The 17469-nt window shown below is 37.4% G+C and overlaps 2 protein-coding genes across 5 annotated transcripts; both read left to right on the top strand.

Moving 5' to 3' along the window:
- Positions 1-4026: 4026 nt before the first annotated feature.
- On the top strand, positions 4027-13247 carry LOC120786403 (sperm acrosome membrane-associated protein 4-like). 4 transcript variants are annotated; one of them, XR_005706717.1, is made up of 4 exons: positions 4027-4158; positions 5104-5214; positions 6495-8955; positions 11571-11672. XR_005706717.1 is itself a non-coding variant. In XM_040121844.1 (3 exons), exons 1-3 carry the CDS (start codon positions 8904-8906, stop codon positions 13144-13146), a joined length of 384 nt encoding a protein of 127 aa, XP_039977778.1. In that variant the 5' UTR covers positions 6705-8903; the 3' UTR covers positions 13147-13247. The 4 variants fall into 4 exon arrangements, 1 of the variants encoding a protein (XP_039977778.1); XR_005706719.1 differs by having other exon boundaries at positions 6495-7449; positions 11571-11661; XR_005706718.1 differs by having other exon boundaries at positions 6495-7856; positions 11571-11637.
- Positions 13248-13558: 311 nt separating this feature from the next.
- Positions 13559-17408, top strand: LOC120786440 (sperm acrosome membrane-associated protein 4-like). The gene is made up of 3 exons (XM_040121886.1): positions 13559-13610; positions 14983-15093; positions 17185-17408. The coding sequence occupies exons 1-3, from the start codon at positions 13559-13561 to the stop codon at positions 17406-17408; spliced, it is 387 nt and encodes a 128-aa protein (XP_039977820.1).
- The last annotated feature ends 61 nt before the right edge of the window (positions 17409-17469 follow it).

Raw genomic sequence — 17469 nt, 5'->3', positions numbered from 1 at the left:
ATAATAATATAATATATATTTTTTGAGCTACACTGACAAATATTCACCAATTCCACCTTGTCAAATGCTAAGATTTGAGGATTTTCTTTGTTTCAAACTGAATATCTTGGGTTAAAGGCAAGGCAAGTTTATTTATATGGCACAGTTCATACACAAGGAAAATTGGTTACACAAAGTGCTTTACACCATGCAAAAGAATATAAAACAGGAATAAGACAAGACTAAAAGAAGCAGGTAGAAGTAATAGAATAATAAAATAAATAAAATAGAATTGAAAATGATAAATAAAAATAAATGGCATTTAAAAAGGCCCTGCAGCTCCAACATTTGATTAAAAGCAATTGCAAACAGATGTGTCCTCAATGGCTATTTTAAAAAAAATAGCCAGTTGTTCCATAAATCAACCAATTTGAGTATGTCTCCTTGAAATCTGGGAAATTGAGATTTTCTTTCACTCTTTTATGCCAATTTTTAGATGAAACGATAAGTCGATTAATGGAGAAATTACAAAATGTAAACTTAAGGTCATGATTTCAATTTGTAATTAATAACTTATTCTACTTGAATAAGCTCATGGTATTCAGTTAAATCTTATTTAGGGCCTGAGTAATCCTTTGCATTCCTCCCCTCTCACTAAATCTTTCCCCTAGGTAAAGATAAAGATAAGATAACAAAGGACTTGTAAACCCCATCTTGTCTCCTCCCTTCCCCTGTCACACACTATAAATTTCAGACCTCACCCAACAAGCTCATCAGTTTTCACTCCACACTGCCTCCAAGGAGCTTTCTGTGGAAAGATTTATTTTTTTTCTTGTCTGTGAGCCGAAACCAAGGACCAAATCGACACACCAAGATGGGCCGGCTCCTATGTGGAATCATTGCAGTCGTTGCATCTTTCATGCTAGGTAAGATTAACCAGTAATCAGGGTTATCAATCAACTATCACAAATGTATTACTCAAAACAAAGATATGACAGACAAAATATGGAGGAAAAAAATTGGCAAATTCTCTGGCAGGGATTGATCTGATTGAATTATCCTTAATTTGTAGATTAACTGATAACACTAATATAATACTGACCAAAAAAGTCCTGCAGACTTGCTCAATGCAAAAGTTTGCTCTGAGAAGAAGGTGGGAAAAGCTCAGTTGATGAAAAGGCTGGTCAATGTTTTCAAATTAGCTTTTAGCTTTTTAGACTTAACATTTTTATTAATTGTATTACTGTTTTTTTGTTTTTTTTTTAAATCATGTATCTGCATCATAGTTGAGTAAAGGAGACAGAAATTACAGTTGAATTCAGATTTTTGTGCACAAATCAGAATTATATCATTTGCCCAAACCAGTGCTCATACAGTACAGCTTAGACCTGGTGCTACCAGGTCAACTACCTAGCGCAGATAGTTTAACTTTTGTAAGTCCAGGTTTTTTGAGACATCAGCCACTGAAAAGCCCGCTGCCATTGAAACACAACGGAAGTGCATCAGCAATGAAAAAAAAACCCTCAAACATCAGTGTGAAACAGTTACTCCATAAAACTTCACTGTCAAAAATTTTCAAAGGGGAAATTTCTTGGGAAGAAATTAGGTCTGTTAAAAACTGTTTTGATGTTTTGAAAACACTTTGAGCGCCACTAATGAAATTCCATTCACCTCCACTGGATCGGGGGTAACGGCAAAAATCTCAGAGGCAGATATCTCAAAACCCAGACTAGTGAAACCACAGCTTTTTAAAATCCTCCAAATGAGCTGAAAAACCAACTTTAGGTCCCCATTCAATAAAAGTGCACCAGTGATTAGGATCCTTTCACACCTTGACAATGAAGATTCAAATACAGTATCACTTCAACTGATAAGATGTCTCTTGATATGTCAGTTAGATCTTAATTTTTTGTCTACCCGGGCTGGGTTTAACAACTTTTGTTTGCCCCACAGTGCAGGGCATGGTGGATCACAAATCCCCCAAAACAATGTTCGCTGAACTGGAGTGATCTGGCAAAAGGTCGAACTGAAAAACTTACAGCGCTGCCAATATAGATGGTGTTTAATTTCAAATCAACATTAACAGAAATTAAAAAAAAAAAAAAAAGATCGCTGAAATAAAATTAAAGCATATTATGAGTAAAACTTGAAGTTGGAAAAGGTCTAGAAAGAGCACAAAGATATACATGTTGATACCAAAAATACAGATGACCGAAATGAATAAAATCTCTAAAAAGCAAGAAAGGTCTCGTTCGATCGATAATTTCAGCTCTAGAGACAGTTTAGGTTTTTATTAGCTTGAACACTACTGTGGAAACTTTACATGTTCAACATGAAGTGTGTTTATGTATTTAACTTTTGTGCTTTCCCTTGTGTGTTTCAGTGGAGTCCCTGACCTGCAACAAATGCACCTTTGGTCTGGTGGGCGTCTGCCTTAGCAGTGGGGAGGAGACCTGCTCGTCCAACAGCAGTGTCTGCTTTACTGGAAAAGCAAGTAAGTTGCCTACTAATTACCCAAGAGCTCACACGCATAACATCACATGCATGATTGACTTAAATCCTTCCCAAATACCATGACAGTCAGACACACAGATCGAGAAACACTCCCCGATGTTCCAAGCTGCAAAACCAGTGTCCCAGCTGACTAGATATTCATTGTTCTCCCCAGCTTTCCCATCACTCTCAAGCTTCGTGGGCTTCAACACCCAGGGCTGCAGGGCATCCTCATCTGGCTGCAACATGACCACCAATGCCACCCTGCTGAGTGTCACCTACCAGACCAAAATTGAGTGCTGCTCAACTGACAAGTGCAACCCCGTCCAGGTCAGCGGCGCCCCGGAGACCAAGATGACCCTCACCGCTGCCATTGGTGTGGCCGTCCTGGCATCCGTTTGGGGAAGCGTGCTGTAAAATGCCTAATACAACATCACAAGAACAGCAGCAACCAGCTGCTACCAAGACCAAAAGCACTATCCAAAATAAACTCTTTTGACCCGATAAGCTCATATACATTGTCACTCAATCTTCATTACTCATGTTTTGCCATGTCACGGTTTAGTTTTATAATGACGAGTTATGAAAAATTGAAAACTCAGGTGTCTGCATCAAGGAAGTTGATCAATGGGGTATTCGTGACTTCGTAAATCTTCTATGCTGTTTTTTTTTGTGTTTTTTTTTTAATCATTAAACTTATTTATCCTTTTTAACTACTTAGTTTTCTTACTGGACAAAACATTGATGGTGAAATAAAGGAAAAACCACTGGAAAACATGTGTTGCCTCTGCTACTTGTTATTATTTTAACGTATCACACAATATTAGTTTAGTAGTTAGTAATCCTTATCTCTAGCAATATTTTACTTTGGAATTTTTATGATTCCCAACCAGATCGTACTTGGAGTTGCCAGTGGGTAGTTGGAAGAGCTCAACTAATTAACTAATAAATGTTCTATTACCACAGGCAGTCCACCAACCTGAGCCATTTTGAACACATGAACGTCCCGTGCTGCAGTTTGAGACCGTGTGAGACTAGTTAAATGAGCTGAGAACTTGAAATATTGCTAGAAGTAATAGATAAACAGCTGAAACAGGTAGCTGACAAATAGACAAATGGTCATCATGTCAAACATCTGTCGTTCGGGCACGAACGCAAACCAAAGCTACCTAAACACTGATGATTCAACCCTATGAAAAAGACATTGTTCCAATATCCACTTTTATACCATTAGTAGTGTTAATAAACAACATTCACTTGGAAATCCATCCATAAGAACATATTTGGAACATGACGGGTGGTGCCGATTATGGTGTGTTTGAGCTCATCTGACAGGGCTGTGTGGTTGTGTCAAAAGTGTGGGAACCACTTTTATGCTTTGTTCTGAGGGACTGCGTTTGTGTTTAGTTTCAATTCATGTGCGGGAATATTTCACCCTTTACAAACCTTCTTATCGCTGCGGTTGACGTGTATTAGTGATGTAACTCCCCCAGTGTATAAAGATGTGAACCGTGAGTCACCGTACCGCAAACCTTAAACCCACCGCTTCCGAAACAGTAGGAACTTCTTAAGAAAAAAAAAAAAATCAGAGACAGGTGGTATTTTCACCTGTAGGTACATCTAAGAACATCACGATGAACAAATTCCTGTGGAGCTGTGCAGCACTATTGACTCTGTTTGTTACAGGTAGGAGGTTTTTACTCAAAAATTGTTTCAGAGCCCGTGATTGTAGGTCACCCTTTGTGACAAAAAACTCTGCATGAGAAAATGCAGCCTTGATATATTATTTAGATCATCTCAATTTTTTTTCTACAAATCTCTCATGCGGAATAATGCATAGGCTTTGAATTTATTTCTGAACATCACCACATACACCATTCAGAAACAGTGCATGCAGCAGTGAAAGTGGTTTTTTGCAGATATGAGTTATCATAGCAGAACTGTGCAGTACTTTAGTAGTTAAATCAATTTAAAACTGATGATGTTAAAAATGTCACGTTTATCCAAAAAACAATGCAGTGACTTTGAAGTAAGCTGTATGAAATAGAGAGAGAGAGATCTGACCTACATTGAAAGGGTCAGTTCACCCAAATTGCAAAAAATGTTTTTTATCACATACATGTTTGCCATGGCTTTGAGATAAAGTATCCATCTTATTTCCCCCGCTGACCATGCAGATACTATAGTTTTGTTTTTATTTTTTACAGGATCTGACAAAACACACTGTCAAACACTGTTAAATGTATTTTTTTAATGTTTTGAGCACCACAAAGCAAATTCCAATTAGCTCTAAAGTGTCTGGATGGAGGCAGAAAAACTCAGATATCTCACAGCTTGAACAAATAGAAACCAGTGGCATTTTGTATAGCTTGCTTCAAAGTCACACACACGTATCCAGTACTGAATGACATTTTAGATAACACATCCGCAGCCAGTGTTCACCTTGAAAGGTTATGAAACAAAGTCTTGATATGTACTGTGATTACATCAGGTGCTTGTTTTATCAAAGTTGAACTAAATCAAGTCAGATATTTGAGGATATTATTTTCACTTTCTTCAAAGGAATTGGGATCAAAAAACATATAACATTCTTTCCAACGTCCTGTTCTCTGGTTGTCCCCTCTCTCACAGTTGAGTCCATCCTCTGTAAAACCTGTGATGTGGAGATCCTCGGCATCTGCCTCAGCAAAGTGAATGTCAATTGCTCCGAAACTCAGAACAGATGCTACACCGCAGTTGCTAGTAAGATGAACAGCTGAATGAAACATTAACCATTTTTGCCTGCATAAAAACAATGAACAAAAATGTATTTAAATTTAATTTCTCTTCACGTTTTTTACCCTCTGAATTGGCCTGCTGGGTTTTTCAAATGAAATGTGTATTTAAAGATAAGATATATTTCCACTTTCCACTGCCACTGAACAGGTGCACTGTGTCAAAAAGCTGAGCCTTAAGTAATTTAAATGATTTTGGGTTTCAGTGGATAGTTTTTAATTGCCAATATGGTGCGAATTTTGTTTTAGATGATTTTGTACTCTAAACTTAATAAAAGTTTTGGAGAGAGGCTGACAAGTTGCTGTCTTTAGCGTGAAGTTTATAGCTACTGTACGACCCAAAAAACTGTTATCTATCAGTAACACTGGGGTCACAAACCTAAATTTCCACCCCCAAAGACTAGCCACAAAGAGTTTTTTCTATTTTTTTCCTCTTTTTCTTAATGAATTTAACTGATGTATCAGTTTTTCTGTGAATTTCACCTCCATAAATGCTGTTTTAAAGCCTTCTCCCCACTGCAAGGACTATGATTGGGGTAAGAGAAGTATGAAATATTCATGTAAAACCCATTTCATATTTTTATCAAATGTTACAAAAAGTAAAAAAAGAATAATTTAAGAATTTCAAATTTATCCAGATGTGGTTTTCAAACATTTCAAGCAGATAAATTCACATGTAGGCACACAATTTTTTTTACATTTCACATGTGAAAACAATGATTTTCCATTGAATCACGTTAAAAACATTGCATATACACACAAAGATCATAATAAAGTACGTAATAAACATGAATGAATAAATAAATAGAGTTGGCTGTCCCCATTAAAAAAATAATTAATAAAATGGACAAAAAATAAAATTGATTGATGGCAAAAATCTCAAAACAGGTTTAGATTTTTACCAGGTATTCTAGGAAAATCCCCCAAATGTCAACACTTTTCTGTGTCCACAGGTGATTTTTGGACATTGCACACGTGTAATATGATGTTTCACATATGAAAAACTGAGTTACAGATTTTCAACTATCATATTTAAAGGCCTTTACTAAAACAAAAATATGAAAATATGCCCTTACAACTCCTGTCTAAACTCCTCTTCAGGTCAATGAAACCCTTAAATTCCCAGACACAATACTTAAAACGTGACTTCAGTGTCCTGAATGGCAGCTATATCCCCGCTGCATAATTAAAATCAGCTCCAGAATTTAAAAAAAGAATCATAGTAAAGATCTTCTGTGCTTCCTCCAGAGTTTAGTGCCAACCTTGTGGATATCCATGAACAAGGCTGTACAGACGAATCCGGCTGCAGCAATAGTAACGGGACCATCCTGAATGTTCACTACAACATCACCAGGACCTGCTGCAGCACCAACCTCTGCAACGGAGCCACCTCCACCGAGCTGCCTCTGACTGCAGCTCTGTGTGCTGCTCTGGTGGCAGTATGGAGCCAATTGGCCCTTTAAAGAAGAGGAGATGGGACAAAAATGGTTGCTTAACATTTGCATTTCAAAATTACATAGCTTTTTTGTGCTTTAAATAACATTTGGAGTACATCACTGTCCCTATGATATATAATGGAGGGATACTGGCGGCATAGTAGGACTCAGCTTGGAGTCTTTATAGCATCATGTGAGGTTACAGGAGATCTACATTTGCTGTTAGAGCTATTTGTATCTGTATATAATATACCAGGTATCTGAGCAACTTAATCCTAATACTGATTATTACAAAAATAAATTAGTTCCAAGGGAAAAAGTATTTCCATTTGTTTCCCTGTGTGTTTATTTGGAACACAGCCTCCAAATGATTCATATGATGGGATATGCTAACGTGTTTCACAGAGACAAGGTTGGGATAGGGAAAATGTTCAGCAAACAAAGTAGTATTAATGCAGTAGGTCGAGAATTTAGGAAAGATTAATACCACTCTCATGTCTCTATCTTAATTACAAAGCTACTGATAGCAGTCGGTTAGCTTAGCTTAGCACAAAGACTGGAAACAGGAGGAAAACAGCTAGCCTGGCTCTGTGCGAAGATAAAGAAAGTCTGCCTTCCACCACCTCCAAAGACCAGTATTTATGTTATATCTTGTTTGTTTAATCTGTACACACAGAAATATATTTACGAGAGGTTGTAGTTTCACGAGGTGTTACTCGTGTATTTGTTCGAGGGAAGCTGTGAGTCATGTCCTTACCGGGAAATTGGTAACTACCATAAAATATTTTGGCACATAATCTCTCATAAAATCACAATGTTGTTTTTACGCTTTGGTTTTTGTACAGATTAAACAAATGAGATATAAGATGTTAATGATTGAGCTTTGGAGGAGCAGTTAGGCAGATTTTTTGTTACCTTTGGGCAGAGCCAGGCTACCTGTTTCCCCCTATCTCCGGTCTTTGTGCTTTGTGCTAGCTAGGTAAATCATTTTAGCTGATGTAACTCTTGGTCAGAAAACAAACAAGATAAAAAATGTCAAACTATTCCTTAAACTCCAAATGTCATCACCTGCTTCAGGTGGATTTGGGTGTGGATTTTTACAAAGAATTAAGGCAAAACCTTTAGCAACTGTGAGTAAATTTGAGGCTGGGACAACTTCAGGCCACAGTAACAGGTAATTATCAAAAAACAAAATTGAAAGAATAGTTTGACATTTGGGGAAATATGCTAGTTTACTTTCTTGCCAAGTGCTATACAAGTGATAGATACCTTTCTCATGTCTATCCATTCAATATGAAACTATAGTCAGCAGACCAGAAAAAACCAACAAAGCTGAAAATTGTTGTTTTTTTCTCTCTGATTTTTGTACAGATTACATAAACGACGTATAAAATGTGAGTTAGTGAGCTTGAGAGGTGCCGGCAGAAAATGGTGAACCTTTAGACAGAAGCAGGGTAGTCGTTTTCTCCTGTTTCCAGTCTTTATGTTAAGCAGGTTAGCTTAGCTTATATAACTCTATCTCTATTTCTATTCTATACTACACTTGCCAATGGAATTTAAATTGGGATTATTTTGTCTCACACATGTGCCAAAGGTAAAGACTGAATTTCCATGATCCATGTGGAAATGTGTACATACACACTATTCTATTGTGGCTCCACAGCGTAAGAGTAAAGGGAGTGTCTCTTCATAGACAATCCTAATATTTGTTGAGCAATTGTTAGTTATTGACCGAAGCTTTTTCCTCTTTTGTAATCAAGTGCTTTTGAAAATGATTATGATCTTGGTTTTCAAAGGTTCAGACACACACACACACACACAATCAATTATGCACACACACAAAGACGTCCATTATCCCTATTTCTCTTTGTTGGCTTTTTGAAGCTCTTATCAAGCAAACCTCTGTTTTCATAGCGTCAGCATTTCAAAGAACATATGAGAGGTTTGACAAATGAAAATCAGTGTCAACATCCTTTTTTAATCATATATAAATATATATATATATATGTATATAATGGTCAATCTGAGATCCTGATAGCACACCTTTCAAATAAAACCAGATGATCCAGAGCTGATGAAGCTCATTTGAAACCCACTACAGACACTCACCTGGACAACCGGATCATTGAACGTCTCTTTGACCGCCTCATCCTTGCATTTGGAGCTTCTTATTTATATTGATAATAAATCTAAATAAAACACATATTTGTGTAAGAGCAAAATGAAGAAATTGCTATTGGTCTCTGCAGTATTTGTGGCAATGGTGGTTACAGGTAGGAGCACGCTACACTCTACTCGCTATATTTTTTGTTGAAAAACAAGGAAATTGGTCTCCGAATGTCGCTAGAGAACTAGAGGTACAACGATCAATTATTAGTTGATCAAAAGAAAATTAATTGGGAACCACTTGGACAATCAATTATTTGGGTCAGTCATTTTTCTGTCAAAAGTTCCAAATATTTGCTAGTTCCAGCTTCTCAAATGTGACGATTTGCTGCTTTTTCTGGCTGATATGATAATAAAATAAAACATCTTCGAGTTTTAGATCGTTGGTTGGACAAGACAAGATGTCTGAAGATGTCCCTTTAGGCTTTGGGAAACTGTGATGAGCTATGATGATTGAAAAAAACAATATGCATTTTACTCAATAATGAAAGTAATTGTTAGTTGCAGCCCTAATTTGAACATGATCACTGAAACAGCATTTTAAATGGACACAAATGGATAAAATCAGACTCACACTTAAAATGACAACTATGTTTTATGTAAAAGATGAATCAGTTACTGTTACGGAGGTTAAGATTTCATCCCCAAATCTTGTACATTCAGACCTTAATGACGCAGTTTCCTTACTGAGAACTTGTGCCATCATCAAAAAAAGAACTGTTCAAATTTACATAATTGCCAATTATAAATCCAGTTTTTGCTAAATCTGAGTTGCACTAACAAAAAGAAAGAGGATTAGAAAGAATTTACAATTCATAACTTGTAAACAAGATCACAAAATTTACCAAGGCTGTAGCTACCATTGATGACACCAAGGTCATGTCCTTGGTAATATTTCTGGAAATTTGTAGGGTTTAATGACATTTTTACTTTTCATAATTACACACATATTACTCATGTGAGGCTTTTTCAGTGCAACTGTAATATTTTTATAGACTACATGTCCTAAAATTTGTCTGTTTTTAGGTAAAACAAGAACTAGATAAATTAAAAATGAAAGGATTCAGGAATTTCTCCACCAGCATACAATGAATGTCTGACAGTGTAAGGAAATCTTTGCAACAACATTTACGCTGCATATGGAGGTAAAATTTATGAATAAAATGTGTAATTTTGTGTTTTGTTTTTTTTTAATAGTGGTTGATGAAATTCTGCTTAATCATGAATTCAATATTTCTCAAAAAGCCTGGCCACAGCCCTGAAGTTTAATCCATAAATAACTGGAAGCTCCTTTTATGCACAAACAGCAATAAACAGAAGCACATAAAAACAAAAATACACACTCAGGAGTAGCTTAAATCGTCCTTATTATACTCCCTTATTATCGTATTATACAGTATATGTTTTTTAATCTTGTCATCTTTGAGCCTGTTTTCTTTAATGGTCATAAATCTAGTATTATGGAGATGACAGTAACAAAGTAATAATTTGTTCAAAGTCATTGTACTGTGTTAACTGAACTTGAGAAAACAAGTGAAATTAACTTAAGATATTGAGTTGAATCAAAAAGAGGTCCGCCATACTAGAACCCTGTCTCCTAAGAATTAGGTTCATGTAAGACAAAACTGCAACAGCAAATTCCTTTTGTAGGAAACATAAGTGTGACCAGATGTAATGTAATGAGGATATGTTACAAATTGATGTATTTGGCAAGTCGCAAATATGTTGATACTGAACATATCGGTAAAATGTTCACATATTTTGGAAAAATTTAGACAAAACCACGATCTTTGCCGAACCGTAACCAAAGTGCTTTGCTTGCCTAAACCTAACCACAGACAGGACCCCGGTCTCTGGTGTGACAGTCGTGCACTTTGTACGCACGCCATCCACCCCAACCACCTCCTGGTGACTCCACAGCCGTGGATAAATGCAGCGCTTCATTCATTCAAAAAACATGTTGTCCCCTGGACACAATCCAGTCAGTGAAAGTGTTTTTCCTACAAAACGTATTTGGTGTTGCGGTTTCGTCGTAGGTGAACGTAACTGTTGGGGGACAGGGTTGGTTTACTGACATACGTCACGGAAAGATTTGCTTTCCGTTTACATTTTTTCAGTTTGAAGAGCCAGTTCTTCCCAGTGACTTTGGTCGATTGTAAGTGTACGGGGACTGAAGTCAATACTGGCCTCCATCATGGTTCTTATTGTTTTCAACACAACATCTCATAAACAATCATTCCCCATGTATTAAAGACACACAGCAGATTATAAATAATGTTTATTTTTTTTGAAAACCCCAAACTTTGAAGAAATTGAGTGGGGTTTTTCTGACACAACTTCAGCTATTTACAAAGTGCACAGAGATACACAATTCATAGAAAGCAGTAACAATAAAAACTATGAATCACCGAAAGTGTTTGATAATAACATTTTATCATGTTGAAATGGTATTTCTGTAAATGATAACAACTTTGATGACTTTGACAATGATGAGAGGTGATTAAGAAGATGATCTTGACGCTAAAATTTGGTTCAGTCTTGGCTTGTGGTGTGATGTTGACCATGCATTTAGTCACTCTTGCTTTCTGACTTACTTTCCTCCCTTGTATAACTTAGAAGAAAGCAGTCCGTTCGCCTTCACCTCATCTGTCTCAGCACGTTTCCTCTCTTCTCTCGTCCCGTCCTTTGCTCTCCTAAATCCCTCTTTTGTTCTGGATAATAGGTGAGTCCCTGACCTGTAACACCTGCAGGGTGGGGATCGCAGGTAAATGTCTGTTCAGCTCCACTGAAACCTGCAGTGACTCTCAGCCAAACTGCTACTGGGGAAACCTGGGTGCGTAACACTTCAGTGACCTTCTGCTGTCCTCTTTCAACATACAGAAAAATGTTGCAGATAGGTGTGTGTATGTGTGTGTGTGTGTGTGTGTGTGTGTGTGTGTGTGTGTGTGTGTGTGTGTGTGTGTGTGTGTGTGTGTCTTACTCACTGACGCTGCTGAAGAGTAAAAACCTGCCAAGACAGCTCAGACTGAGGTGTGTCCAGAAATCTGGCCACACCTAGAGGTTCAATACAATGATGATTTCCTGCTCTAGACAGATGCAGGAAGTTTGAGAAGCAACATACCAATGTTTTTATATGTCATATACCCTTTACCACATACCGTATCACACACATTATTCCATACAATGCCAGAACCGACTATTTTCCCAAGGAAAAGCTTTTAATTTTATATTTTATGCGGCTTTATTTAAAAAATTTACTTCAAACTGATTTGTTTAACTCTTTTGGGTTGTCGAGTTTATGACCAGGTCAGAGGCTCTGACAGTAACTTAAAACATTTTTGAGTCATTTTTGACTCATGACTATGTGACTCATGGATACAGAACAATAGAGTACTGCAGGAATGAGCCAGATTGTTTTACACATATTTTTACTTTTCACAATAATATTTTATTTCTCATAAACGAAAAGAGATTTTCCCTCGAAATTTCTCTGATGTTTTTAACTTAAATAACTGTTTGTGGCTCAATTATTTAATATTTCAGAAAGAAAAGAAAAGATTTGAGAAAAATTACCACAGAGTTTATAACAAAAGGTTTTTTTTTTTCTTTCTTCCCCCATTCATCAACTCACAACTCCTCTTATTTCTCCTGTGACATTTTGGATTTTCCCCCTATTTTGGGAACCACTGAATTAAAATACTGAATTGTATATAAAGTACCAGCCCCGCCTCAACCAGCTATAACAGTAAATTGCTGCTTACACACTGATGAATCCATATAAATAATCTGTTATTTAATTTATAATAATATGTCAGTCAAGGGCCATTTTTCTGTAGAACCAGTACATTTATTTCTGATACTTTATGACATGCTGACGATGTTTCTGTAATATATATTAAAGGAAAATGTTTAATGCAGGACTTTGGGGTATATCTACTTTACTTTCAGGTATTTCTGCTTCTTACTTAAGGACAGGATCTGAATAGGAAGTCACAGTCAGACACAGTGATAATGTATAGGGAGTTTAATCTTAATGTGAAAAAAATTAACTGGTAATATCCTTGTCCCCCATTTCAGCCTTCAACATCAGTAGTCTGATAAGCCGGCAGACTCGAGGCTGCCTGGCCTCATTCCTCTGCAACCAAACTGAAACGGGAGCCCTCCTGACTGCCGGATACACCGTCACCAGGACCTGCTGCGGCACCGACCTCTGTAACGGAGCCACCTCCATCCAGCTGCCTCTCACTGTTGCTTTGGGCGCCGCCCTAATGGCCGTTTGGAGCAACTGGAGCCTTTAAAAACAACAAAAAAGATCCTGTTTATGGGTTTTGTCTTTGTATGCAAGCATTAATGAATTACAAACAGTGTAAAAGCTCAGTGCATGGAAGTTTTTACGGCTTGTTTATAAATTAGGTGAACAAATAATAAAAGTTACACATGCTCAGACTCAATGACTATGAATTTAATTTTCCTCTTGGCTGTGAATGTATGTGATGAGTGGAATTTTCCTCAATAATTGTCGAAGACTTCCTCTTTGTGCCCGTAGGACACAAAACCTGATTGACCTGATTCTTGCACTTTGCTTGAGTCTTACCTGAAACCTTGTCACTGCTTTCTCAGAAGGTGACTTGACTGAGACTGAGATATTCAGACCTTTCAGAATTTTTTTTTTTAAAGTGAAATCTGTTCACCTCGTTAACCCCGAGAACGATGAATAACTTTTGGAAATCAGTGACTGTCCTGAGTGCTTTCATCGCAGCAGGTCAGTTCAGAACAATATTTAACTTCTGCGGTGAAAACAAAGACTGTACATAAAGATTTAAACGGTCTTCATTTACAGTCTGTGTTTGAAAATGAGAGCGCAGATTTAATAAAGTCTAATTCTTTATTCATGAAGAAGCTACTGAAGGATTTATAGCTAAAACCAAGCCATTATATATCATTGTTCCTACTATTTTTGTGAGGTAAAATGTCTTAAATTTAAAATCTTTGTGGCATTAATGTCTGTCTTAGAGACTGTTTTTTTTGTCTGACCTTAATACAAACTAAATATGTCTGTGTTAAGCACCAACCAACGCTATAATTGGTGGGCAAATGCAGTCACGTGTTACCCAGGCTCATTACCAGCGACAAACATATAGCACTTTTCTAAACTGAGTTGACAAAGTGCTTTACATTAAAACAAACAGTAACCAACAAAATATGCCGAGGCAATGAGACTACCAGAAAATTTGGTAACACTTTACAATATACCCCGGGATTTACAGAGGAAAAAAACAATATATGAGGAACAAAAGAGTAATAATTGGACATTTAGTGTAAAGGTGAAATGGAGCATCTTCGTAAATACTGGGTACCTACAGGGTACAGCACTGGCAAACAAAGCCGAAATTTAGGAAAAATAGTGTGAACAACCTCATTCTTACTGTGTGATTAAAACGCATAAAGGGGAGAGCAACACATTATATTACATCTTGTGTACCTGGTTCTTACTGTGTCATGTAAAGTACACATTGAAGTTTTTTATACTTCATTTCTGCTTTCCTGTAAAATGTCTATTTATTACTTCCTTGTTCTCCCTAGTCTTGCTTTCTTCCACTGTACCGACATTTAAATACCAGCAGGCATCGATGGATTACTAAATGGGCCTACTGGGCACAGGTCCAGGGCCCCCCCTGACCCCCCCAGGCCCCTGGCCTCTGTATGAAGTAACTCTAATTTAGAGTTTTTAATTTCATATATTTTTTTGCAGATTTTTTTTAGAAAGTCAAACAAATGACTACGCAACAGCACAAAATGAATAAAAATAGATACAAAACCTCCACATTGCTTAACAAAATGCTTTAGAGCATCAAGGTGAACTGTAATTTATTCTCTTTCCTTTTGCTCTCAGCTTTCTCGCAGCAACTCTACTCGTTACAGAGCATTAGAACATATATTATCAAAGATAATCTGGATGCCAGGCCAGGGCGATAATGGCTTTGGAAAATTCAAACTAAACAAAGATTTCTAGAAACTAGCCCTGCTTTCCTGGCACTGTTGAACCCGGCATAAGCTACAATCACACTATTTTGTTGAGCGAGTTACTGTGAATGTGATAATCACAGTTTTCCTTCTTTCTTATCATTAAACAGCACATTGCCTGAGCTGTCGTCAGTGTTCTCTTGGTATATTTGGGACATGCCTGTTTGGAAGCGACGTCAACTGTAATAATGCGACTGAGAGCTGTTATCGTGGAGAAGCACGTAAGGAAACCTCTAATACAGACACACAGATATAGAGATATCTTTACCACGCTGGAAATGTTGAATTTTTACCCACTGTATATAGAAATGTATAGTAAAACCAAACATAAGGAAATTGGCTTAAAAGCCAGTTTTGTCTGAGTGTCACTGCAAATCAATACATAAAAAAAAAAAAAAAAGTAAATTTCCATTCATCCATTTATCCTTTATCTGATAAGCTTTAGATATACAGTTAGGTACATAAGTATTTGGAAAGTGACGCAGTTTTTGTAATTTTGCCTATGTACACAACCAGAATGGATTTGAAATGATACCATCAAGATGTGATTGAAGAGTAGACTCTCAGCTCTAATTCAACGGGTTTTAAAAAAAAATCACAGTAAACATTTAGGAATTACAGCTATTTTTATATATAGTCCCTCATTTTCAGAGGCTCAAAAGTAATTGGACAATTGACAATTGATCAGTTTCATGGCCAGTATTGGCCTGTTCCCTCGTCATTTCATGACAAACTAAGCAGATAAAAGATCCCGAGTTGATTCCACGTGTTGAATTTGCATTTGGTAGCTGTTCATGGAAACTCTCAATATGACGTCCAAAGAGGTGTTGATGCAAATGAAGGAGGCCATCATTAGGCTGAAAAAACAAAACAAACCTATCAGACAAATGGCAGAAACTTTAGGAGCGGGCAAAACAACAATTTGGTAGATTCTTAAAAAGAAAGAATACACTGTTTAGGAAGCCTGGAAAACCAAGGAAGACCACTAAAGTGGATTAACACAGACTTCTTTCCTCAGTGAAGAAAAGCCCCTTCACAACATCCAGCCAGGTAAAGAACACTCTCAAGGAGGTAGGCATATCACTGTCAAAGTCTACAATCAAGGGACGCCTTCATGAATGTAAATAGAGAGTTTACCCCAAGGTGCAAACCACTGGTAACACTCAAGCACAGAATGGCCAGATTAGACCTTGCCAGAAAACATCTAAAAAAGCCTGCCCAGCTCTGGAAGAAGACTCTTTGAAAAGATGAAACCAACATTGAGTTGTACCAGAATGATGGGAAAAGAAGAGTATGGAGAAGGAAAGCAACGGCTCATGATCCAAAGCAAACCACATCATCTGTCAAACCTGGTGGAGGCCATGTTATGGCATGGGCATGTATGGCTGCCAATGGAACTGGGTCACTGGTGTTTATTGATGTTGTTACTGCTGATAGAAGTGACAGGATGAATTCTGAAGTTTATAAGGCTGTACTATCTGCTCAGATTCAGCCAGATGCTGCCGAACTGGAAACAGGAAACTGAGCATTTGGTGATGTCCATGGGATCCAGACTTCAGGCAGTCATTGAATGCAAAGGATTTTCATCCAAATATTAAAATAATCCTTATATTTATAATTATGTTGGTTTGTCCAATTACTTCTGAGACTCAAAAAAATGGAGAGACCATCTATAATAATGAATCAATCAATCACATCTTGACGGCTTCATTTTAAATCCAATGTGGTGGTGTACAGAAGCAAAATTATGAAAATTGTGTCACTGTCCAAACACATATGTACCTAACTGTAGACGTATTGCACATCTTCCTTTTCAGAATGAAGAAACATTTCATGTGAATGGTTGAATTCATGATTTATGATGGATTATACAGTGACAAGAAAAAGTATGTGGACCCTCTGGAATTACCTGGTTTTCTGCATTAAATCGTCATAAAATGGGATCTGATTTTACTCTGTCACAAGTTTAAAGAAACACAATGTGATTAAGCTATTAAAACACAAACAATTGTAATCTTTTGTGCCTTTATCGACCACATCCATCAAACAATGGCAAACTCAAAATGTTTGAGTGTTTTTATAAGCTCTAACCCACAGCTCCAATCTTGTTTCACTGGTTGGACTCCAGGTTTTCTAACTCCTGGCTCCGATTAGCTTTCGTTAATGTTATCAGCATCTGAGTTCGCATACGTTTTCCAGCCTACAATGTGAATGTTTGCATGCTGGATTCAATGTGGACAGGAGCATTTAAATTAACCTCCTTTAATTTTCACATTCATTTTTTTCCCTTTTTATGTTTCCAATCCTCCCAGAGTTCAATGCTACAGGGACCCTCACCCTGCACATCCGCGGCTGCCTGGACTCAGACCTGTGTGGGAAGACGCTGACCGGCAGCATCGTGGGCGCTGGTTACACCAGCAGTTTCCAGTGTTGTACCACAGATCTGTGTAACGGAGCCACCTCTGTCCAAATCTCCCTGACCCTGGCCCTGTGTGCTGCCATCCTGTCGGCTCTGTGGGGCACCTGGGAGTTGTAGTTTTACACCATCTGCCCTTGTTTCCACCGCTGTTTTGGCTTTTTGCTGTTTGCACTAATTC

The sequence above is a fragment of the Xiphias gladius genome, chromosome 24 (genome assembly GCF_016859285.1).
Source record: "Xiphias gladius isolate SHS-SW01 ecotype Sanya breed wild chromosome 24, ASM1685928v1, whole genome shotgun sequence".
NCBI classification, from domain to species: Eukaryota; Metazoa; Chordata; class Actinopteri; order Istiophoriformes; family Xiphiidae; genus Xiphias; species Xiphias gladius.
The sequence above is the reverse complement of the archived record's forward strand: the minus strand, read 5'-3'. Positions and strand labels throughout refer to the sequence as shown.

Bases quoted from the DNA above. Each gene is read 5' to 3' on its own strand.
- LOC120786403 (XM_040121844.1), top strand. From the start codon at position 8,904: ATGAAGAAATTGCTATTGGTCTCTGCAGTATTTGTGGCAATGGTGGTT. The intron at 8,956-11,570 runs GTAGGAGCACGC...TCTGGATAATAG, and splicing joins TGTGGCAATGGTGGTTACAG to GTGAGTCCCTGACCTGTAAC. The intron at 11,682-12,925 runs GTGCGTAACACT...CCCCCATTTCAG, and splicing joins CTGCTACTGGGGAAACCTGG to CCTTCAACATCAGTAGTCTG.
- LOC120786440 (XM_040121886.1), top strand. From the start codon at position 13,559: ATGAATAACTTTTGGAAATCAGTGACTGTCCTGAGTGCTTTCATCGCA. The intron at 13,611-14,982 runs GTCAGTTCAGAA...ATCATTAAACAG, and splicing joins GAGTGCTTTCATCGCAGCAG to CACATTGCCTGAGCTGTCGT. The intron at 15,094-17,184 runs GTAAGGAAACCT...CAATCCTCCCAG, and splicing joins CTGTTATCGTGGAGAAGCAC to AGTTCAATGCTACAGGGACC.